At 45.8% G+C, this 23,166-nt stretch overlaps 1 protein-coding gene across 1 annotated transcript; it reads left to right on the forward strand.

Annotated features, from left to right (window-relative positions):
• The first annotated feature begins 1,216 nt into the window (after nucleotides 1-1,216).
• On the forward strand, nucleotides 1,217-17,656 carry NOM1 (nucleolar protein with MIF4G domain 1). Its single transcript, XM_077302804.1, has 11 exons — nucleotides 1,217-2,179; nucleotides 4,746-4,870; nucleotides 5,516-5,711; nucleotides 6,236-6,559; nucleotides 7,775-7,885; nucleotides 8,383-8,541; nucleotides 9,845-9,966; nucleotides 14,091-14,223; nucleotides 14,630-14,761; nucleotides 15,862-15,971; nucleotides 16,213-17,656. The coding sequence occupies exons 1-11, from the start codon at nucleotides 1,355-1,357 to the stop codon at nucleotides 16,388-16,390; spliced, it is 2,415 nt and encodes an 804-aa protein (XP_077158919.1). The 5' UTR covers nucleotides 1,217-1,354; the 3' UTR covers nucleotides 16,391-17,656.
• Nucleotides 17,657-23,166: the final 5,510 nt, after the last annotated feature.

Genomic DNA, 23,166 nt, shown 5'->3' on the forward strand with positions numbered 1-23,166 from the left:
TAGAAAAATACCGTTTGGAATAGAACCTCTCCTCCTGAACATTTTGACAGACCAGCAGGACCTCTTATGCCAAAGAAGGAAGGAGAAATATTCATTATGTATAACACAGGCCTTTTTTTTTCTTTTGGAACTGGAAGGCTGTAGTTCTGATGCTAGCGGCACCTCCAATACATGATGTAATGGCTGAAAAAGGGAGCAATGCATAGAAGGTAACAAAACCATCTTCTGAAAATTAATGAGTTATTAAAGTTTTCCAGCCAGAACTGGATACAAATGTTCAGTACTCAGGAGGACAAGGAATGACAGCCACGGGACAAGAGCCCAGGGACAAGGAGTCCAGGCAGGGCCCTGCAGCGGATGTAAATAAGGGGAAGCTGGCAGCCAGGTTTCCTGTTGGCAGTCTCAGCCAAACGGCTGGAGGTTGGTTAGACACCGATGTGCAGTAACATTTTCAATTTTACTTCCTTACCTTTGCCTGTGAGAATGCCGAAATAACGCAAAAGCTAAAGGAATATGTCACTCCTGACTCCATCAGCCATTCTGGTAGCTCTGCAAGGGGCATAAGGCAACAGGCAGTCCCTCAAATATGTGGGTCCAAGACCACACAAGGCCTGAAAGGTCAAAACCAAAGCCGTGAACCTGATCCGGGCCACAACTGGCAACCAATGCAGCTGCCTCAGCACAGGCTTTCAAGTGGGAGATAAATAAATCTTTATTCTTATAACCCGCTCTTCCTGTGAGATTCAGGGCAGGTAACACTGCTCTCCTCCCAACTACATTTCTGAAATAAGAGCCCCCATCCATAGGGTTGCCAACCTCCAGACAGGATCTGGCAATCCCCCCAGAATGACACCTGATCTTCCGGGTACTTTTGAGGGCGGACTCTATGGCTAAGGTCCCTCCCATCTGCAAATCTCCAGGAATCCCCAACCCGAAGCTGGCAACCCTACATGTCCACTAAGTACCATGGAGTTCAACAGAGCTTGTTCTGCAATAACAGCACAAGAGATTCCAGCTCAGGCAGGAAAAGCGAGTCTTGAAAAAATCCTGGAAATCGGGGCGGGGGGAGGGAGGACGCGCCCTACTGACTCCATCGGCCGGCCTCTGCTCATTCACGAACTACATTTCCCAGCATCCTTTGAGGAGCCGCGCCACCTCGGTGCATTCCGACCTGTACATGTTTAACCCCCGCCCCCTCCCACCTTGGCTGCGACGTGCCCAGTCGCCGGGTAGGTGGCGCTGCTCCCGCCTCGTCTCACTACTAGGCCGCCACGGACGCTCGGAGGCCTCCCCAAGATGGCGGCGGCCGTTAACGGCCGCGCGTGAGGCGAGCGGCCTGGTCCGCGCGGCAGCCATGAGGCGGGCGGCCTCCGTCTCCGCCGCGCCTGCCCGGGCGAAGAGACGAGGGAAGAAGCGGCAGGAGGCCGGGCAGCTGCAGAAACTGGGGCTGGCGGTGCGGGAATTCGTGGCGGCGGCGGGGCCCGGGGTGGCTGCCGGTGCGGAGCCCCCCGCGGCCCCGCAATGGAGCGGCCGAAAGAACCGGCGGGCGCTGAAGCGGGAGAAGCGCAGGCTGAAGCGAGGCCGTCGCCGCCACCGCCTCCTCCTCGAGGGCGGCCCGGAGGCAGCTGAGGGGCTCGGTGCTCCGCCGCCGGAGAAGCCGAAGCAGAAGGCGGCGGTGCAGCCGCCGAGGCCGGAGCCGGGGAAGCGTCCCCCCGCGGAGAACGCGCGGCCCAAGCCGGGCCCTTCGGCCGCCTCCCTGGCGCGCAAGCGGGCCCTGCTGGCGGCCAACGAGGCGGAGGAGCGGGAGATCCGCCGGCTGGAGAGGCAGCTGGGCCTCCGCAAGCGTCGCAAGCAGCAGGCCGGGCCGGGGGAGGCGGGCTTGCCGCCGGGCTTCAACCGCGACGGGCTGGGCTACGTGCTGGCGGCGCTGGGCTCGGCGGAAGCCTTCCCCGGCCTCTACGAGAGCAGCGACGAAGGAGGAGACGGGGTGGAGGCAGAGCCCGAGGAGATGGAGGGAGACGACGACGACGAGGAGGAGGAGGAGGAAGAAGAGATGTCGTCTGCGGAGGAAGATTTGGGGAGCTCAGAAGGACCCATCTTGGGAGGAGAAGGCGAAAACGAGACCCCTGGCTCCAGGAGCCCTGAAACAGGAGCCTCGGGGCCCGGGGAGGAAGAGGAGGTCTGTAGAAAGGGGGACAAAGACAGCTGCCAAACACAACCCCTGTGCACTCTGCATTTCTGCCCAGGCTCAACTTCATGGCCTGTGTCTTGCCCTTGCATTGGGTTTCCGACCTCAAGGTGGGGCCTGGAGTGCTCCCAGAATTAGGAATGATCTCATTCAGGAGGTGAATTCTGCAATAGAAAGTGGCCGTTGTGGAGTGTGGACTCTTTCCTGTAGTAGTGTATTGTAGTGCAGCCTTTCTCAACCTTTTGACCCTTGAGAAATCCCGGCAACATTCTTCAGGCTTTGAGAAATCCTGGACGTGATGTCAGCAGGCCACACCTCCCTGCCATGCCCCCTGGAATCGCATGTTGCCAGAAGTGACATCACCTAGACACTCTCACTGGATGTGATGTCATGTCCCATCACACACACACACACACACACACATCAAAGCCAGAAATGGCTCAGCAATCTACTCGGCTGGGCCACCCCACCTCCCAACACAGTTCAGTTAAATTGAGAGTACTTATCTCCCTGGGCTGCAGTTGCTTCCATGATGAACCTTGTCCAGTAGAGTTTTTAACCCCTGGCCATTTCCCCCGACATAATCATATATGGTCATATCACCTAATAATTTTTTTTTTAATTTTAAATATATATTTAAAATGAATTAACTCCCACCCTATCAGCCAAACCCTTCCAGGCCATCAAAAAACCCCAGGGTTTCTGCTGTAGCACCTAGAAGAAACTTAAATCACTCTATAGTACCCCAAAACACACTTGACATTTTGTAACATTTTGCATTTCCATTTGTAAAAGAATATGCAGTGATTTCCATTGATTGGTCCTTCCTATTGCTGACTTTTTGCCCTGTGGTGATCCTGAGAGCTTGTAGACACCTCCCGTATTAGGAACAACATTTGGGGCTTATAGGCTGAAGCGGTACGAGAATGTGGCAGAGTCCTGCTTCATCAACGGGTGGATGCACACCAGTGGGTTTTATTCCGAGCTCTCAATAATTAAGGGGTTTAGGAGACTATCAGATTAGAACATGTGCAGGTTTAATCCCTGGCATTTCCAGTTTATTAGGCAGCATGGCTAGGGGAACAAGTGCCTTGGAGAGCTGTTATCCCTCAGAGCAGATAGTAGGGTTCAGGGGTCTGGTTTCATATGTTCCTTTTGCAACAGCAAAGAGTGGGTTGCCTCTAGGGCAACTAATCCTTACTAGTTTTTTCCAGATATTCTTTCAGCTGGCTATAAATCAGGCTGAATTTCAGACATCTGAAATGACCAGGCCCAAATTGGAAAGTTAAAGTTAAAAGGTGTTTAAAGGGAGTGCAGTCCCTTTAAATGCCCTCCAGGTGAACTCTCAACTTGGAGAAGGCATTTAGAAGAAGAGTTGGTTCTTCTATGCCGCTTTTCACTCCCCGAAGGAATCTCAAAGTGGCTTACGGTCACCTTCCCTTTCCTCTCCCCACAACAGACACCCTGTGAGGTGGATGAGGCTGAGAGAGCCCTGATATCACTGCTCAGTCAGAACAGTTTTATCAGTGCCTTGGTGAGCCCAAGGTCACCCAGCTGGCTGCATGTGGGGGAGTGCAGAATCGAACCTGCCTTGCCAGATTAGAAGTCCACAATCCTAACTACTACACCAAACTGTCTCTCAAACTGACTGATCTCTTTAAACACCTTTTTTTCTCATCCACTGGAAATAATGGAGGCAGGGTCCCATAGAATTGGACTCCCTGATCCAATCTTTTTGAAACTTTGAGGGTTTTTTGAAGAAAGGCACTAGCAGCTATGCTACAAATTTGGTGTTTCTACCTCAAAACACAGATGTTTACCAAATCTGAATACCACTCTGATGCTGGGATTTGGAAAAGAGCAATATTTTGAGGGTTCAATATACCTGAACCTAAAACATACCATGGGGGAGAGGGCTTATATACATGTTTAGAAAAAAGCATTAGTTCCACTTATTTTATGCGTTTTTGAGTGTGCTTAAAAGAGTGAATATATGAAGGATCCCTTTACGTTTAACTTAGTTTTAAAATGGGTAATTTCTAAAACTGTTTATAAGGGCTTAGGGCTTTTTAATGAAGAAGAAGAAGAAGAAGAAGAGTTGGTTCTTATATGCCGCTTTTCCCTACCCGAAGGAGGCTCAAAGCGGCTTACAGTCGCCTTCCCATTCCTCTCCCCACAACAGACACCCTGTGGGGTAGGTGAGGCTGAGAGAGCCCTGATATCACTGCCCAGTCAGAACAGTTTTATCAGTGCCGTGGCGAGCCCAAGGTCACCCAGCTGGTTGCATGTGGGGGAGCGCAGAATCGAACCCAGCATGCCAGATTAGAAGTCCGCACTCCTAACCACTACACCAAACTGGCTCTAATGGCCAACTAATGTTTGTTGCCCACAGATTAGCTGTTTGGAATGGACATTTGTGGGCCTACATCACGTGTTCATCACTGTAAAATGTGAATGAAAATGCAGGCTGTGCAGAATAATCTTTGAATACTTAACATTTTAAAATGGAACAGTATTTATAAATTTCCCTCTTCTCATTCCTTTTTTTTCTGTTTAGAGGATTTGCCCTCCTGCTGCGAAATATGTTCCTCCTCAGATGCGAAGGTCTGGAGAGACAGTGGATGCAAAAAAGAGAGAAGAACTAGAAAGACTGAGGAAAATGTTGAAAGGGCTCATTAACAGGTAGTTTGGAGATGTGCCTAGAAATTTGTCCTTCCAGAAAGCTCACTCTTCTGCCAATGAAACAAGAGCTGGACTTCTGAATTCCACTGCTGTGTTTTTTTTTTGTGGCTCCTGAAGTTTTTTTGTTTTGTTCTTTGTTGCTAGGGGTTGTGGGTTGTGACCCCACACTAAACCTGGTATGAAATATGGTTCATAAAAGCCAGGTTCAGTGATAATGATGAACTGGAAGATTGAAACAGCTGCTAGGCTTTGTTTCTACTAAACTAAATATTTTGCTAACTTTCTGGGGCTGAAATCTTGAGAGTGCACTTTTAACTTCCTCTGGAAACTATCCTGTTGAAATTGATGGAACCATCTTAAGTTTGGAGTTTTAAAATCTTGGTATTCATTGTGAATTTTATAGGCACCTGTCACTTGCCCTAAGGAGACCAGAGTAAAATGCTTGTTTATTTTTAAATTAAAATGGAAGGGCTAAATGTGTTCCCAAACATGCTTTCTACAAATATTCTTTAAACATCTGTGACCATTTCACATGCAGTTTTTCCTAGAACTGGTGTTTTGACATGATTTAATAATGGGAATGATGAATCGGAAGAATGCAATAAATATTAAGCCTTGTTTGGTCTATGTCTTGTTTCCTATAAGGTTGAGTGAGCCTAACTTGACTTCCATAAGTGGGCAGCTGGAGGAACTGTACATGGCAAACAGTAGAAAAGACATGAATGAGACCCTGACCGACATTCTTATTAGTGCTTGTGTTACGACCTCTGTGATGCCTCCGAGACTGATGATGGAGCATGTCCTTTTAGTCAGCATCCTTCATAACACAGTAGGAATTGAGGTAATGCTGCTTTCCTGGATCTCAGCTTTGTATTTCAGTAGGAAAGTGTTACCATTGATTAACTAATAATTTATGGGTAATGTGTTTTTTCCTTAGTTTCATAAGCATTTCTACCATTGTTGCTCCATTTAAAAGTACCTGTGATTGTCAGTGGCAACGTAATTTGTTTTAACAAATAACACTTAAGTGGGTTGTTACAATTCATAGGCATAAATGCATGTAGAATACTTTTTAGAAGCTACATTTGTTTTATTAAAAAAGGACTAGTTGCTTATGAGGGTTTGGAAGTGAGGCCTTTAGAGCCAAGGGCAAATAGGCTCAGTTGACTGAAGGAGTGTCTGCTCTGGCAGTGAAAAGCTTAGTTATATAATGAAGTTTCATCAGCCCATCTGCTTTGTTCTGTACTCTTAAATTGCTAGACAGCTGGCTTTAGGACATTAGTCATAAATTAGTGGGTTTATTTTTTAGCAGGTGAAATGATCAGCCGCTCACCAATCACATGTGTGTACGTTTAACCATTCCAGGTTGGCGCTCACTTTTTGGAAACCGTAGTGAGGAAATTCGATGACGTCTACCGAAGCCAGCTTGAAGGGAAAGAATGTGAAAACCTGCTTACCTTAATTGCTCATTTATATAATTTTTACGTCGTGCACTCAGCGGTGATCTTTGACATCTTAAAGAAGCTTGTTGGCACTTTTTCTGAACAGGATATTGAGCTAATTCTGCTGCTGTTGAAAAATGTGGGCTTTTCCTTGAGGAAAGATGATGCTCTGGCGTTGAAAGAGCTTATTACCGAGACCCAGAAAAAAGCAAATGCTGTAGGGAAGCAATTCCAGGACCAGTCAAGGGTAGGAGTGCAACTCTTCTTCTCCAAAGACACATTTAGCAGGAGCTTGTCCAGATCTGTGTGTATTCACGTTAATGTACGATGTTTGCATTTGCAGCCTGACTAGCCCCGACTAACTCGATCTTATCAGAATGGGAAACTAAGCAGGGTCGGACATGGCTAGTATTAGGATGGGAGACTGGCCAGGAACTCCAGGATTGCTAGGCAGAGGGCAGGCAGTGGTAGACTACCTCTGCTCATCTCTTGCCTTGAAAGCCCCATGGTGCTAAGGTTGCCTTGATAACATGCAGTTATGAGGATGAGGAGGATTGCCAATTCCTGCTGTTAGGAATGGTTTCTATCCTTTCCTGGGTCACATTTTATTTTTACATCTTACCCTTTAGTTCTTGCATTTCATGACCCTTTGACTCTGCCACACTTTTTTCTTTTAACTTCACATGTATATGTCTGGCTAGTGAGGACTTGCTACATGCATCTGTCATGGTAATGCAACATGGTGCTCCTGTTTAAACTAATACAGTGTGATGACATGGGGACCTCACATGGCTTCAGCTTCTGGCTTTTTCCACAGTACAAACAAGCATAAAGCACCATGCATGACTCTCTGAATGACCCAGTGGATGGAGGTGTGCAGCTCAGTACAGATCAAAATAATACTGCTGGATACTGATTCTTACATTCTTATATTATTTATAAGGAATCCTAGAAAACCAGTGTTCTTATATTACAGAAGGGGAGTCTGTAATAGGAAGTGGTTTGCCTAAGGCTTCCTAGAAAGTTCGTTTCATAGGCAGTCTTTGAGCTCAGGATTTCTTGTTCATAGAACTTTAAGCCACAGTTTACACTCTATCTTGGTTTGGCACAGAGGCATATTGTACGTGAACAAGTATGTGAATTGAGGTTTACCTTGAAGCAAGAAAAGCATCTGGTTTTCTCATGTATATTCATGAAATGAAAGAGGAGGAAAATATTCCTTGATGGTCGTTTCCACCTGAAAAGCATTCCCTGGGAATGTTGTAGAATAGAGCAGGGTTTTTAATATGTTTGAAAAAAGAACAAGATGCTTTATAAATCAATCAGAGGCTGATTTTGTTTGACAGATCTTAATATCAGAGCAAATAACACTTTGGCTCTGGTTCAGGTTTCACTTTCACACTGGAGATCCTTGCCATTGTAGGTTACTAGAGCAATAATATAGATTTATTTGTCTTGCAAGGTTTGCTTCATGCTGGAAACCATGCTGGCACTGAAAAATAACGACATGAGGAAAATCCCTGGTTATGATCCTGAGCCTGTTGAGAAACTACGGAAGTTGCAGAGAACATTGGTAAGCTGGGAAGGGGGGGGATGTATCATCTTGCTGCCCCTCATCCTGAATTAATTCAATAAATACATTTTTATAACCTGCCCTATCTAAACACTCAGAGCAGGTAACAATGTAGATTCACAACCGATAAGATTATAAAATCATTGATAAGATTATAAAAGCATGTGTACATATCATAAAACATTCTGTTTCTGTAGCCCCAGACCAGAGCCTGAGCTTTCATTTAACATTATGATTAAAATAGCTGGTAGCCTCCTGGACCTTAAGAACTGCTCATGAGGAATGATGAAAAGAGGGTTTGGTTTGGGGACTGGAAGCTTGGCACCCAGGCTTGCCCTGTTGGCTCAAAAAATGTTCCCAAGAACCTCCTTGAGAATCAAATAAAGGAGAATGCAGGCTTTTTCTCCAGTTACATTTAGCAGGGGTTCTATTTGCATTAATCAGTATCAAGCTTTCTGAAATTCTTTTACCTGAAAACACTTTCCCCCTCCCATAAGATCCATAACAGTGTTTCTGGGAAAGAGGCTCAGCTTCGTGTGTCCTTGGAATCTCTCCTCAGTGCTGACCAAGTTGGGCGTTGGTGGATTGTTGGGTCCTCTTGGAGTGGAGCTCCAATGATTGATAGCTCCAGCAGCCATGTACTACCTACTGGAAAGGTAAACACGATCACTGTAATTCATTCTTGTTTTCTAGCATTGTGGCTAAAACAATCCTTCCCCCAAACCTCCTTGTTTGGGAGATCTTTCATTTTCAGTATGAATGAGGATAGTTGTGGGAGGTATTTAATTATTTTTAAAACACAGTAATGTGCATGGGAAAATATTCTTCAAGGAGGTCAAGAGTTTGAATCCAGGGGCACCTTTAAGACCAACAAAGTTCTGTTCAAGGTAGTAGCTTTCATGTTCACGTGCCAATGGTGTTTGGTTTAACCTGCTCCCCCCCCCTTTTAATTTTTTGTAAATTGGGCAGTGTCTACTCCAGCCTTTTTCAACCTTTTGACCATGGAGGTACCCCTGAATTGTTTAACAGGCTTCAAGGAACCCCAGAAGTGGTGACTTGCCCCTTCAGAGAAATGGGTGCAGAAGTAAGATATGGGAGCCCAGCCAATCAATCGATCAATCATGTCCTGTTTTTTCCATTGTGGAGAAAGAGGCATGGCCTGTAGAACAGGAGGGGAAGTGGGCTCCAGTGACACCTAGTGATGTCAGTGGACATCTGAACTTCTGGGAAAGACCACGTCAACTCTGGGAAGTTCTTGGCAAGCTTGAGAATCCTTGGACTATAATGATTTGAGGTTACTTTTATCTTGCATTGAATTGAAAAGGAAAATGAACACATAGAATGAAACTGGTGTCTGCTTTTGTTCTGCTCCTTTCCTGCCAAAGGGCCACATGGTGTCCTTGGCAAGTGGTGTCATACTCAGTGCAGTTCTGAAGGCTTATAATTTCTCTGACAGGGCTCTCTTAGACCCACACACTGGATTAGTGAAGGACACTAATCTGTTCAGGAACAGTTAAAACAAATAGAGCAGCTACTCACAAACATGCATTCTGTCCACTGAAATGAAGTTGTGCATTCTCTCTGCCTTCCCTTCCCTCCAAATTAAAGTGCTCCATCTGTTAATAGCTGCTGGTCTTCTAATTTTGACACAAGTTGTCAGTAAAGCTGCTATCTGGATACATGCTTAATAACTGTACTTGGGAACTACCATTTTGTATGCAGGTATCCTAACTTCTATTTGGGCCTTTCTGAGCAGTTAGGAAACTGTTCCTTGAAAGCCAAGACTTGACTGATAGAGAAATGGGATGTAAGCATCTTACATGTAAGCTTTTGTCATTGCCTGTGTTCTCAACAGAAAGGTTACTCGGCCATGTGACTGTAGGCTCATCAAATTCAAGGATCCTCATCGCTTCGTAAGAGCTATAAAATGTCCTGCTCTAACTATTTCTCTCCCTTCAGGTGAGTTCGAAGATTCTCGAGCTTGCCCGTAAGCAGAGAATGAACACAGACATCAGGAGGAGTATATTTTGCATCTTAATGACTAGTGAAGATTTTTTGGATGCCTTCGAAAAGCTTCTAAAGTAAGTACTCAAGGGAGGCTGTAACTGGCACATTTCGTTTGATGCAACTGAAATCTAAACAACAAAGAGCCTAAGGTCTAACCCTGTTTTAAGAGCAGTCATATCTGACTAGCCTGAATATAGACATTCTCCCCATTTCATCTGCAACGTGGCCATTCCCTAAAGCTTGAGCTTGCTGTAAGATTAAAATCCCGTTGCTAGTCTAGCTGTCTGATGATGGTGAATGGATTTGTCCCTGAGGGTTTGCCTAAAGTGTTGCCTGATGGAAGTCAGGGCTTTAACAAATGTGCCTTTAATGGCTGTGGATGTCCTGAATGCAGGCAATCTACCCGCAGGGGGTGGCATCAGAGACAAGTGCATGGTGGGGGTGAGTGGAGGGGAGGATGTGAGAAAGGACGGTAGCAGTTTTGCCCTGCGGTTCTCTGAAAATATACATCGTTGAGAATTGAAGCTGGAGGGAGTGACACTGGGGTGCAGTCTGTCGGGTGCATAACTTGCTTTCTGGCAATCTAATGTATCGGTGGATTTGCTGCCGGCTGAAGGAGGGCCTGTTTGCTTCTGATATTTGCAACTGCACTATGCCGTGGCCCAGGGTCGCCTAATCTCGTCAGAGTTTGGAAGCTAAGCAGGGTCGGCCCTGGCTGGATGGGAGACCACCAAGGAATACCGGAGGTCACTAGGTAGAGGCAGGCAGTGACAAGCTGAATGTCTTTCGCCTTGAAAACATGGGCTTGCCCTAACTTAGCTGCAACTTGATAGCAAAAAAACACAAAATGGAATCAGACTTTCAAAAGACACGATTGCCAGTACTGTCATACGAAGAAAACTTGTGGGATGTTGTTTCCTTTGAGAGAAATTGGAAGCTGCTGCCAAGTGAGATGGGAAGGAGCAGCTCTTCAAGTTGAAAGTAATATAACCTTGAAGGAGAGTGTGGAAGCTGCACAGCAAGAAATGATAGCCTCGTTTGAGCAGCCTGGGAGCCAGGCTGTAGAGCACTCAGTGAAGGGGTTCCTTGGATGGGTGAACAGTTGACATACTTGGGCTATGGAGGATTAGTCAGTAGCTGAAATTCAGCAGGAGTTATGCATTGAAGGCTTGCCAGCAGTTATGGGAATGAAAAGCTGTAGACAAGACCCAGGAATGGGAAAGATTCTGGGGCAAGAGTCAGAAGCCGTTGGAGAGTTCAAACTGTGCTCTCTGGCTTGCTCAAAACTAGTTGAACCCTCTATGAAGAATAACTGCCTGAGCTACTTTGCTGACCTGTAGGCTGGTGACAAGATGGTGCATTCAGGCACCTGAAGCTCTGGTCTTCGCCCCAGGCTGCAGGTTACACAAGAATAATCCAGTTCTGGAAACTGGTGGAGAGGTATGTCAGCTCTCCTGGTAGCCATAGAATATATATCCAAGTAAAGCCCTGTTTCGGACCCAACAACCTGGACGAGGGTAAAAGTGGGAGCAGAATCTGAGCAGGACTTGTGAGGCATGGAAGAAAAATGGCCCTTTAAAGGAGGTGGCAACCAATTTCAGAGGCTAGGCTGAATGCAGCTAGTCTTAAATAGCAAAAGTGAACTTTTATGTCACATCCCACTCACATTAGTGAAGCTCTACCCCCGTTAGAAAATGGGCTGCATAACTGAGGTCTGGGAAAGAACTTGCTGCAGCTATGGTTAAAGAAATTCTGTTGTGTTTTCAGAGCAATAAGAAAAGAAACCTGGGAATCAGAAGAAGACAAGAACTGCTTTTATATAAAAGCCCATGAGGATTGCAGCTTGTCTCTTTGTTCCCCTTTAGATCACCAGTACCAGGAAAACAAACTGCTTATTGATGAAGGCCAAATGGCCGTCCGCGAATCACCTTATTTATTTGCGGTTTCTTGTTAATATATCCAGTTGTCATTTCCCGATGAGACTTGCAGCAGTGAGCCACTTACGCAATCACCACATAGATTGAGTGGAGAATGGGATTGTGAATTTCGGCATTTGATTACTGCAATAGACCCAATCACTGTGGTTTTGCCGAAAGCATCACCTGGTGGGGTTTGACAAAAGCACTTTAATGTTTCGTTAATGACTGAGGGTGTTCTCCTGAATGGCCAATCTACCTGCAGGGGGTGGGAACCAAGGACAAGACTCTGCGGGGGTAGGGGGGGAGTAAAAAGGCAGGAGAGAGGAATGGGGAGAATTTGTAGAGGACACTTGAGCTCTGTGTCTCCAAGAGCATGGCGATCTGTAGAGGAAGAGTATTTGCCAGGAACATTAATATGAATCACCTTGGTTGTTTGAACTTGGCACGTGCATAGGATGTCTGAAAGGATGCTCCGGGTCAGTTGTCTCCGTTCTGCTCTGAGAGGCCGGCAAGCAGCCTACTGCTAGTTGTCATGGCACATTATGGAAGAGGCTTTCTCATATTCATGGTCTGCTAGACCAGTCTTCCCCAACCCCCGGGCTGCGGACCAGCCCTTGGCCGTGGAGCCCTCGGTACCAGACTGCAGTGGGGGGGGGAGTACTCCAAGTGAGGCCGAACCAGAGCAGAGTAAAGCGGCACCATCATCTCCTGCGATCTGGACACGATACCCTGTTTGATTAAGTGTCTTATTTTGTACAGCCTGTGTGATGTCTCAGGTGACATCGTCAGGTTGTTGGTCACGTGCCTACAGGTGGAGACCGAGAGGCCATTGCTCCTGCACTGAACGCTGCTAAGGCGCGACGTGAGGAACGAGTGTGTCGATCCCTCCATTTGTTCCCAGAAGCGAGTTGCGTTCCTTTGGCCCAAGTCATATTTTGCGGAACTGTTATTGGCATAGATCATTTCAAATTACATGTCAACGTTTTGTCTCTGCAAAAAGTTAAGCATGAGCCTACCTTTGAGCGGGATTGGAACATTGTATTCGGGATGTTCGTCTCAGATTTAGGACCTTCAGAAATGAAGGCTTCGTCGTGAAATGATGCAGATACGCTTGACCCGCTCTGCATTATCGTATTGAGCATTTTTCATTTTAATCGGCATTAGTGCTGCCAACCGTTTGACAGCTCTGGAAGCCCAGTCAGACTTATTTGACAGAACAGGTACAGCAGAAGTTAAGGCCTTTGTGTGCCAAAAGTGTCTGCATTGTCTCCCCTTTGGGCCAGCTGTGTGAGCAAGAAGACAATTTAATCCTGCCAGACTTTTCTGCTGAGACAGCCAGTGAGAACTCATTAACACTGATTATATTTTTGTAATTAGGTTGGTTGAAATTCCTAGTACGCTAGAAGGAAAAGGACATTGGGGGCTAGTTTCTCTTTGACCACGATGCACTCTCAGTGGCTTACTGATTTAATACTGACAACACAACACGGCTTGGGAATGGGGCTTCTGAACGACCATCTTCTTCCTGCCCAGGAATTGAGGCTCTCTACTGTCCCATCAGCTGATAAAAATCATCTGATGGATACTCAGAAAGAGGCCTTTTTGGAGGCGGCCCCATGTCTATGGAGCAGTCTCCACAAGAAGGGGCACATGGTAATCTGTAGGAGGCCGCTGAAGATGTTTTCATTCAGGATGGTATTCAAATAGATTTGGTTTTGTTTTGCCTAACAGCAGGTTTAAATTGTGCTTTTAATTTAGGGCCTTTTATTATTTACGTTCTTTGAATGCTGCAAGCCCCCTTGAGTTCCATAAGATAAAAAGGGAGCTCATAAATGTTTTAAATAAACAAACTGTTAATTTAGAAATTTAGATGAAGGGACGTTTCCCCTCTCTTCCCTTTAGTGCCGTCAAACTCAAAGATGAGCAATAACTGAACTGTGATGCAATTCTTTCCTCCAACCCCTCCACTCTCAGTATTTCCACAGTTCTGCATTAGGCAAGGCATTCATTTCAGAGAGCTTTCTTTTCCAGAAAGAAACGCTGTCTCCCTCACCCAGGCATTTTTATTGGTATTACCCAGTAATGTGCTGCAATGAAGACATCATCTTGGCCGAGACGTTTTGGCTCTCGTTGCTTGAAGCTTTATGGGTTGAGCTCAAGTCAGGAGGAAATTACCTCTTGGTGGTTTCAGGCTGGCAGTGACTCTTTTTTAAACAGTTTAATAGTTCAGTTTAAACGTTCAGGAAATGGTTTTTACATAATGGCCATTGATGTTTTAGGCTTGGTCTTAAAGATCAGCAGGAGAGAGAAATTGTCCACGTCCTTATAGACTGTTGCCTGCAGGAGAAGACTTACAACCCTTTCTATGCGTTTTTGTCTGCCAAGCTATGTGAATATGATAGGAGATTCCAGGTAAGCGAAGAGCTGGTCCTTCTTTTTACTGGCTATACTATTTCAATAGAGAGGGAATAAAAGAAATATTGTCAATTGCTAAGGTAATTCAAGGTATTGGTTTTGACCATTAAAACCCTATGGGCTATCTGAAGCACCGTCTTCTCCCATATGTCCCTGCTTGGGAATTGTGATCACAGGGGAAGGATCTCCTGAACATCTCATGAGAGAAGCTCTTTTGATAGGTTCAGAAGATCAGGCTTTTTCAGTGGCAGCCCCAACATCCTTAGGTGCTTTATTTTTATTATGTTTTATTTTATAAGTAATCTCTAGCAAGTTCTCCTGGAATGTTAACAATAAACATTTTTCTGAAGATATATAATAGGTACTCTTTCATAAACATCTTTTTTATTATGTTGGTGCTTAGATGACGTTCCAGTTCAGTCTGTGGGACAAAATCAGAGATCTGGGAAACCTGTCCAGTACTGCTTTCTCCAATTTAGTTAATCTCTTGGTTCACCTGTTAAAGACTAGATCGGTCTCCCTTGCTGTTTTCAAGGTTAGTAGCACTCTGTAGACAAAAAAAAATGTATTTGTTTATTTCTTGTTAAAGGTAAAGGTATCCCCTGTGCAAGCACCCTTGACCTTGGGGTCTGGCCCTTGGGGTGACGCCCTCTAGCGTTTTCATGGCAGACTCAATACGGGGTGGTTTGCCAGTGCCTTCCCCAGTCATTACCATTTACCCCCCAGCAAGCTGGGTACTCATTTTACTGACCTCGGAAGGATGGAAGGCTGAGTCAACCTTGAGCCGGCTGCTGGGAGCTAACTTCCAGCCTCATGGGCAGAGATTCAGACTGCATTTCTGCTGCCTTACCACTCTGCGCCACAAGAGGCTCTTTTATTTCTTGTTAGTTACGTGTATAATATATTTGTACTTTGATGTGATCTTTTCATAGCAAGGCAAAGTAATGACCAATTCTTATCCCCAGGAAAAATACAGGTTTGTCCCCCTTCATTTATTGTCTTTTTAAATCAGGCTTTATGAGAACATAATGGCTTTAAGGATTGGGTAAGCAATCATTCCTGTCACTCCACTGAGGGTGATTTGGCAAGACATGAGCTGGACATTCTCAAAGTTCGTTTGAGAGAGAGCTCTGCTGAAGCTGTGCCTAACTGATCAAGTAATGCTGTAAAGAAATATCATGTAGCCTGCCTTGGGTAGTTTTTCAGTTGGTTCTCAGTATTCTGATATGGTGTGTGTTAGAGAAACACCTCATCTTTAAGAAAGTGCCCAGTGATGGATTGGCAGTGCTGGTGGGTGCATAACTCCCATAGTGTTAGTGAAGCAATGTCTGGGAAAAAAATAGCGTTTTGCTACTTGATGAGTCCATATTTTGAGAATCCTTTCCCTCCTCCTTTATCAATTGGTAAGTTGGTAAAAATGACAGGTGTTGTGTCATCAGCACCCTGATAAATCCTAAACCCTCACTGAACTTGTAGACAGTAGAAATTTCAGAGCACTAATTTCACCTGTGGTTGGGGTAGGATAGAAGAAAAATCAGTAATGTGTATGAAAGGCAGCCAGCATTTGAGACATGCCTCCACAGCGTCATAAAAGTTTTCATTTTTAACATTTACGTTCTGTTGCTTTTCAACCAGGTCATTGAGTTCAGTGAATTGGACAAGCCAAAGGTGCACTTTTTGCGGCAAGCTTTATCTACACTGTTCCTAAAAACAGACCCGGAGGAACTGTGCTACATCTTTGGAAAGTAAGTCCTCCCAGGATGTTCCGGGCAGCATTTATAGAGCTGGGATTTGGTGGTCATTTTATTAACGAAAATTAAAAATATCCTTGGATGAATCAGGTCCAGCCAAGGGGTCCTTCTAATATAAGGTGCTCATTGATTTTCTTAAAACCCCATCCTGTTTGTCAGGTCTTGTGTCTAAGGGGTGTTATAACACTCTGGAAATTTGTTGTAAAAATGTAGAATTCTGTGTCTATCATTCCAGACTGGCTGAGAACCCCAAGCTCGGAATGCTGCATGAAGGCCTGAAGCTTTTCCTCCCGCACTTCTTGCTGAAGAATATTCAAGCCAACAAAAGTTCTTCAGACGCCTCTCTGCTGAAGGAGCGAATTGAACTAGTAAACAGGACTTTGAAAGCAAAAGAATCAAGAGTCAAGTTATAGCAACACAAACTTATAAGACTATTGTGTGGGAAATGGGGGCTTAATTGAAAGCCCCAATAATTGAATCTGACCATTTTTATCAAACAGAAGTCAACCCATGCCATCCTAAAGGAGTGGCACCTTTTTTAAAGCCCCATTTACTTCAGTGCCTTTAGAATGGAGTAATTCTCCTTGTGGCTGACGTTCTGAACCTTCACGCATGGAGCTGGATTCAGTTAGATATTCAAGCGCATTTGTATTTATTTTAAAAATCTACCTATATTTGAATAGTGGTGGTGATGACTGAATACAGGGATGGGCGTAGGGGACCAATAATTATTTGACCTTCCTGTTTATATGGGGAAACTCTAAGATTGAATCTCTGATGAAAACTAAATAAGTTCTAAAATATGTCTTTTTTTTTAATAAACTGGTTTAGCTTCTGGTCCAACCTTCAATGCATTATCTTTCAAAGGTATTAATGACTATTTCCACAAATAACAGCACACCTTGTTGCTTTAGATTTCTTATTCCTCACCCCATTCAGTTTCTTTTCTCATATTTTATTTTCACCACTTCATTGTAATAAAATTGTAATAGTGACACAAAGATTACTTCTCCCCGGATTGTACTTTTCTCTGAGTTTATTATTCACTGTTAGTCTAGGACTACTGTGCATTAATAAAATCCAATAGAAATTACTGCCAGAGTTTTCTTGGCAGAGCACCATTTAATGCGTTCAATCACCTTTTGTGCATCCAAAAATACTACTGTCCTTCTGTCTTTATTACATTTCACAGAAATAATGTGTTTTTGCTTGAGAATTGGTTCTGGAATACTTAGGTGCTCTTCTACCTAAATCCCCTGGAGGCAGGGAGTAGGCCAAACTTAGCATCTCCAGTTGGGGAAAAAGTACCCGGCCCTTTTTTATTTTCTTCTCCCTCTATGTGCTTGCAAAGAAAAGAACTCTGAAGGATCTTTCCACAGCTCATAGGCAGTCTTCTCTGTGTGCCTTTCCTTAATGTCTTTAAACCTTGTTCCTTCATGTGCTTGCTTTTTTTATTTCCTCCTCACAATCTGTCTTCTGGGCAGAATAGGCCTGCCCAAAATGTTGCTAAAAAGATACGACATAATTACACTCATTGCTCTTTTTGACAGTGCATTAGATACAATACATCCAATAGCTATACTGCAGCTGGTATCTAATTGTTTTATTAAGGATAAAAATAATAAAAATATTTAAAAACATTAAAAACCCCAATGCGATTAGGGGCAGTACATATATAACATCTTGTGTCTCGTAGTCTAATTGCAAATCTCACGCTTCCAAGGCAACAGAATATTGTGCCTGCAGTCAACCTCTGCCAAAGAAAATGAGCAAGTTTAATCCCACCTGAAAAGAAGAGGTTTGATAGTCTAAATAAGTACTTTTAACACAGGCCCTTCTGGTCTCCACTAAAAATCCCTAGATACGGTTTCTCCATACCGATTCCTAGTAGATGAGGAACCACAGCAACTTAATTTATTCTTTCCAAGTGGGCATCTTCCATTAATACTGCAGTTTGGCTTTAATGGTAGGGATCAGGGGTAGTCACCCTGTGGTTCTCTAGATCAGGGGTAGTCAAACTTGGCCCTCCAGATGTCCATGGACTACAATTCCCATGAGCCCCAGCCAGTGTTTGCTGGCAGGGGCTCGTGGGAATTGTAGTCCATGAACATCTGGAGGACCACAGGTTGACTACCCCTGGTAGGGATGATACCAGAGAGCTCCACCGGAGTGAGGCAGACCTTTATTAATGACAGGCAGGGAAGTGTTAAACTCCCATAAGCTACCGGGGAAATGTGGTAAATGCTTCCTGTGGCAGAGAGCCATGTGATCATGCCAAAAGGGCACGTTCTCCAGGTCAGACTAGGAGGATATCTTTCCCACCTGCCTAAGAGGTGACTGGCATGGTCCAAAGTGTGTACACGGGGAACCGGTTTCATCTGCAACAGTTGTACAACTCTTGCATGAAACTAGGAACTTGGCTCATCCAACAGTATAAAGAAAATGTCCTTAATTCAGCTCTCAGCTGGTCAAGGATCTCTGGACCAGCTTGTAAATGCGATGATTAAAGTTATATTGCAGTGCATCTTTTAGATCGGCTGTACAATCTGTGTCAAGCTGTTAGGATTTTAGCGAATCTGAAAAGTTGGGCGGCGGAGCTTTTAAACCCCCTATTCTGGTTTTTGGATCACTGTTAAGAGGGCTACACAAAGAAGTCTGTTTTTCAGCTTTGGAGGAAGTGTGACCAGGATAAATCACACACAATCCCCTTTGGCAGAGCTATAACACTGCGGCACCTTGGAGCTCTGGATTTCTGCAGACCTTTTCAGCATTATAGGGTTTTTTTCCCCCTGTTGTGCGGCTCCAAAGGGGGAGGATGAGTACGCTATCAGCCCTGCTCCTTACAGCACAAAAGCATGAGTGTGGCTCTCCGGCTTCGCTTTGGCACCTTCATATTGTCCTAAAAACATCTGGACTCGCTCAATTTGTATTGTTCGTGAGAATTTGATATGCTAGGCTTGGGGGGGGGGGGCTTGGAGCTGTGCCAGATATATTTCTTCTGAGACAATAAGGAGGGCAAGTTGAATGGTAAAATCAGAGTCGTCAAATCCCATCCTGCATTCTAGCTGCTCTCTCTACCGAATCTTTCCGTTTTGATGCAGAATCTCAGCTGACTTCTCTCCAAACTGCTTTGCATCTAGGAATAAAAGCAGAAAAGCTGCTTTGTTCTCTGCAAATGAAGAAATCGCTCGTTAAGATGCCATTTGGGTGCTGTCTCTTCCCTCCATCTGGAAAACTCAAGAGACTGAACCAGTTATCTACCTAGGGGCAGCTGCTTGGTGCCCTGTACTTTGGAGGGGGGGGCAAACACCAATGACCCATGGTCTAGAAGGAGAGGGAGGAAGAAGAGACAGCCCCTGCCTGACTGGGGCTGGGCAGCAGCTGTGGCTCTTGCCCTCCCTCACCTGGTCCTGGTGGCACGACCCCATCCTGGACTTTTGCCAAAGGCCCCGGAACCACTGAGACTGCCCCAGAGCTACCTATCAGAAGTACACTCAGAATAATTTTGGAGTCTGGCTAACTTATTGCTTCTTGGATTGACAGCTGAAGCTTGTCAGATCTCCAGTGTCCCAAACTTTGAGATTCAGAAGGGAGAGCTTGATGAGAGAATACTGAATAACAGTACTGACGATTGCTAGGCATCGTGTGGGATCTGTGAATGCATCTCAGGCATGTGGCTCTGCAGAGGCGGTCTTAAAGAAGCCAGCAAGTACCCACCGATCTGAGGACCCTGGAGCAGGTGATGTGAAAGACCTTCACCTGAGACCCTGGAGAGCCCCTACCAGTCTGAGTAGTTTACACTCACCTTGATGGACCAATGGTCTGATTTAGCACGAGGCAGTTTCATGTGCTGTTGTGGGGATCTTTTGATGACCTTCTGCAGCTGTGCGTTGTGGTACACCACACTGCAGGGGTGGCCAAACTGTGGCTCTTCAGATGTCCATGGTTTACAATTACCATGAGCCCCTGCCAACACACTCATGGTAACTGTAGTCCACTCACAACAGGAGTACAACGGCTGGGTCACCCCTGCCCTAATGTAATTCTACTTGCCCTGGGCCTGTTGAACAATCAATCAAACGGTACAGATCCCTGAACAGCACCCTGCTGGATTCAAGAGACATTGGGTCAGATCTTACTGCCAAAGGAAGACCCAAAGGAGTCAGACCACTGGTCATTCAAGGACAGTGTCAACTACTTTGACAAGCGGCCGTTCTCCAAAGCCTTGTACATAGCTCTTTCGCATCACCGACAATTTGTCTAGAATTGCTGAGAATCAAGAATCATGCCTCCAACATGTGTAGGGGACAGGGTTCAGTGGAAGCCTCTCCTTGGCATGCAGAGAGTTCCAGGTTCAATCCCTGGCACCTCCAGTTAAAAGTAAGTGATGTGAAAATGACAGCAGGTGATGGGGAAATCCTCTGCTTGAGACCCTGGAGAGCTGCTGCTGATCTGAGCAGGCAATGCTGACTTTAACTCCGTATACGGCAGCCGACATGCTGTCTGAAGCTCTGACCATGAGGCTGGGAGTTAGATCCCAGCAGCCGGCTCAAGGTTGACTCAGCCTTCCATCCTTCCGAGGTTGGTGAAATGAGTACCCAGCTTGCTGGGGGGTAAACGGTAATGACTGGGGAAGGCACTGGCAAACCACCCCGTATTGAGTCTGCCATGAAAACGCTAGAGGGCGTCACCCCAAGGGTCAGACATGACCCGGTGCTTGCACAGGGGATACCTTTACCTTTAAGGCAGTTTAATGCATTGCAAACCAGTGCTCCACCAGGGATCCACAGGTATCCTGCAGCCTCACTTCACATTAATGGGCAGCACCTTCATCCAGAGTAAGAAGTCTTCCTTCAGTGCAAGAGACTGAGGTTCCTTGGCTTCAAAAGCTCCCCAAAACCTTTTCTGTTTCCCTGGTGCTCCTAGGAAAACTTGTTGCCAGTTACTGAACGCTTGTCCCTTTTGAATTCCACGGTCCTGATTTTTAAAAGATTTATTTGCAATGGCTTTTTGTAAGGTCTTCGTTTATGGGAGGTGCGGAACGTTTTGAAATGACGCCCCCTGCATACTACCTGACAGCCAGAAAGGCCTTGCAGAAGTCCAATCAAGAGGGTTCTCCTAAAACATCATGATTTTCATGGCTGGAAGGTATCAGTGAGACCACCCTTTTGTACCAATGGCCAGATGCAACAGGTGACTCCTTTACCATCTGTCCCAGACCATAATTTCTGATCTCCTGAAGGTACAGATCCTTCGCCTCCCATAAAGCTGCATTTCCCTCCTGGTCCATGGGCCCATGAATCACACCTGCTTCTATAAAAGCCCAACCTGTCAAAATCTGCCGTCTTCCTTAAGTTAAAAGCCAGGCAAGCAACTGAACTCCTAACACAGATCAAGGTGCCTCACCCCTTCTGTTATCCGTGGCCCTCAAACCACTTGCAGGGACCCCCCCGTGGGGTACATAGACCTCCAAAGCAGCCAAATTCTCAACGGGAACCATCTGATCTCTGGAGTCCCAAAATGAGCTATAATTCCAGGGGATCCCCAGGCCCCACCTGGAGGCGGGCATCCCTATCCAAAACATTGGGTACCACTGTGTTAGTCCAGTCACTGTGCCACCCTGGTTGTCTATCCTGAAGGCTCTTCCAGTGGAAAGCTCTGTGCCTACATGCAGCTGTCATTCGGCTGCGCCTGCATGCAGCTGCCTGCATGCGGCTGGCATGCCAACGCCACCCCTCCCCTCCACACCGAGGTGGCCAAACCATGCCAAAGTGCTCACCCCTAGTGCAGTGTCACCAGTGTCCATTTGGCAATGCAGTCAAGGCCTCCACTAACAAGCACATGTTGTGGGAAGCATGCACTACCCGTCAGCAGAAGCATTTCCTTTGCGTTCAGGCAGCCTGACGGACCCATAGTGCTCCTGCGCAGGTGAGTCCTGGACCATCTGTGGTGGTAGCCAGGAGAAGACTTTCCTGAATGACTGACTGGCTTGTGAGAAGCAAAGCTGATAACTCAAGCATCCCCTGAATGGCCCTTCTGGGGTTATTTCTGCACTGGAGCGGTCTGGAATGTCTCCTGTGCCTTGGGGTAGGGGCTACAGTGGGAAACCCACCTTTCAATCCCTGTTGGACCATGGAAATTCCATGCATGACCTTGGGCCAGGCACTCTCTCTCAGATTAACCTAACTCACAAAGTCATTGTGAGGATAAAATCACGAGGAGAGATGTAAGAACGACTCAGCTGACCTGTATATTCTGGGGGACTCACTTAATGGGTGATTCCAGTCTTGGTGCCTATTTGTCCCCTTCCAGTTTTATGATTCGGAGAGCAAGCTCAGAGATGGATGTGCCCCCAACTCAATTATTTCACGCTGGATGAATCTCCGAGCTGATTCACACAAGCAGGTTTCTCTCTTTTTGACTGAAAAACAGCTTACACTCCAAAGCTCATGCCCTGAATAAATCTTTGTCGGTCTTAAAGGTGCTATTGGATTCTGATCATCATATGATGCAAACCACCTAAGAGGCAGCACTCCAGGAAGGTCAGTCCTATACATCTAATTATAAATAAATAAATAATCACATCCAGCTGTAACCCATACGGTGTCACTAGGAGAAGACCACTAGAGATGCCAACTGCCTGGAGGAACATATGGCCTGTCTGTTTGATAAGAGGCTGAAGAGGATATTTACCAGGTGAAGTAAAAAGGGCTCAGATACCCATTCCCACAATTTAAAGCTCTATTCAAGAGAGAGAACGTTCCTCTCTGGGCCAGTCAGAGCCCCTGAAGCTGAACATCTATGCATAACCGCTGCCTTTAGATTCGGGCAGGTCATGGTACCAGTCCGAAGCAACAGAACCAAGTTTGAAGACCCACAAAGGTTAATTCCGTGTGCATGCATGTTGCTTCTTTGCCACCGGACTCAAACATTGCTGCTTTGGGAATCTCTCTTGCTCAGAAGCTGGGAGGGGGGGGGAATCTGGCCCCTCCCTCTCAGAACAGTCCCAGCTTTCGAGCTGTCAACCTGCAGGTGAAAAGTTCCCTATCCGATTACTAATCATTTGAACAAGTAGCCCCAAAGGCCAGGGGTGGGGGAGCCGAGAGTGAAATCTCATCCTTTATATTGGCTCTGTTATAGCCCTGAAGGCATTCCAAGGCTGGTCAAAGGAGATCCCAGATGTTCAGCA

This window comes from Paroedura picta, chromosome 11 (genome assembly GCF_049243985.1).
Source record: "Paroedura picta isolate Pp20150507F chromosome 11, Ppicta_v3.0, whole genome shotgun sequence".
Classification (NCBI taxonomy): domain Eukaryota; kingdom Metazoa; phylum Chordata; class Lepidosauria; order Squamata; family Gekkonidae; genus Paroedura; species Paroedura picta.

What these genes read in the sequence shown, in the direction of transcription:
- NOM1 (XM_077302804.1), top strand. Translation starts at nt 1,355, where the DNA reads ATGAGGCGGGCGGCCTCCGTCTCCGCCGCGCCTGCCCGGGCGAAGAGA. An exon ending in ATAACACAGTAGGAATTGAG is followed by an intron (nt 5,712 to 6,235) that starts GTAATGCTGCTT and finishes TAACCATTCCAG; the next exon opens with GTTGGCGCTCACTTTTTGGA. An exon ending in AATATGATAGGAGATTCCAG is followed by an intron (nt 14,224 to 14,629) that starts GTAAGCGAAGAG and finishes GTTGGTGCTTAG; the next exon opens with ATGACGTTCCAGTTCAGTCT.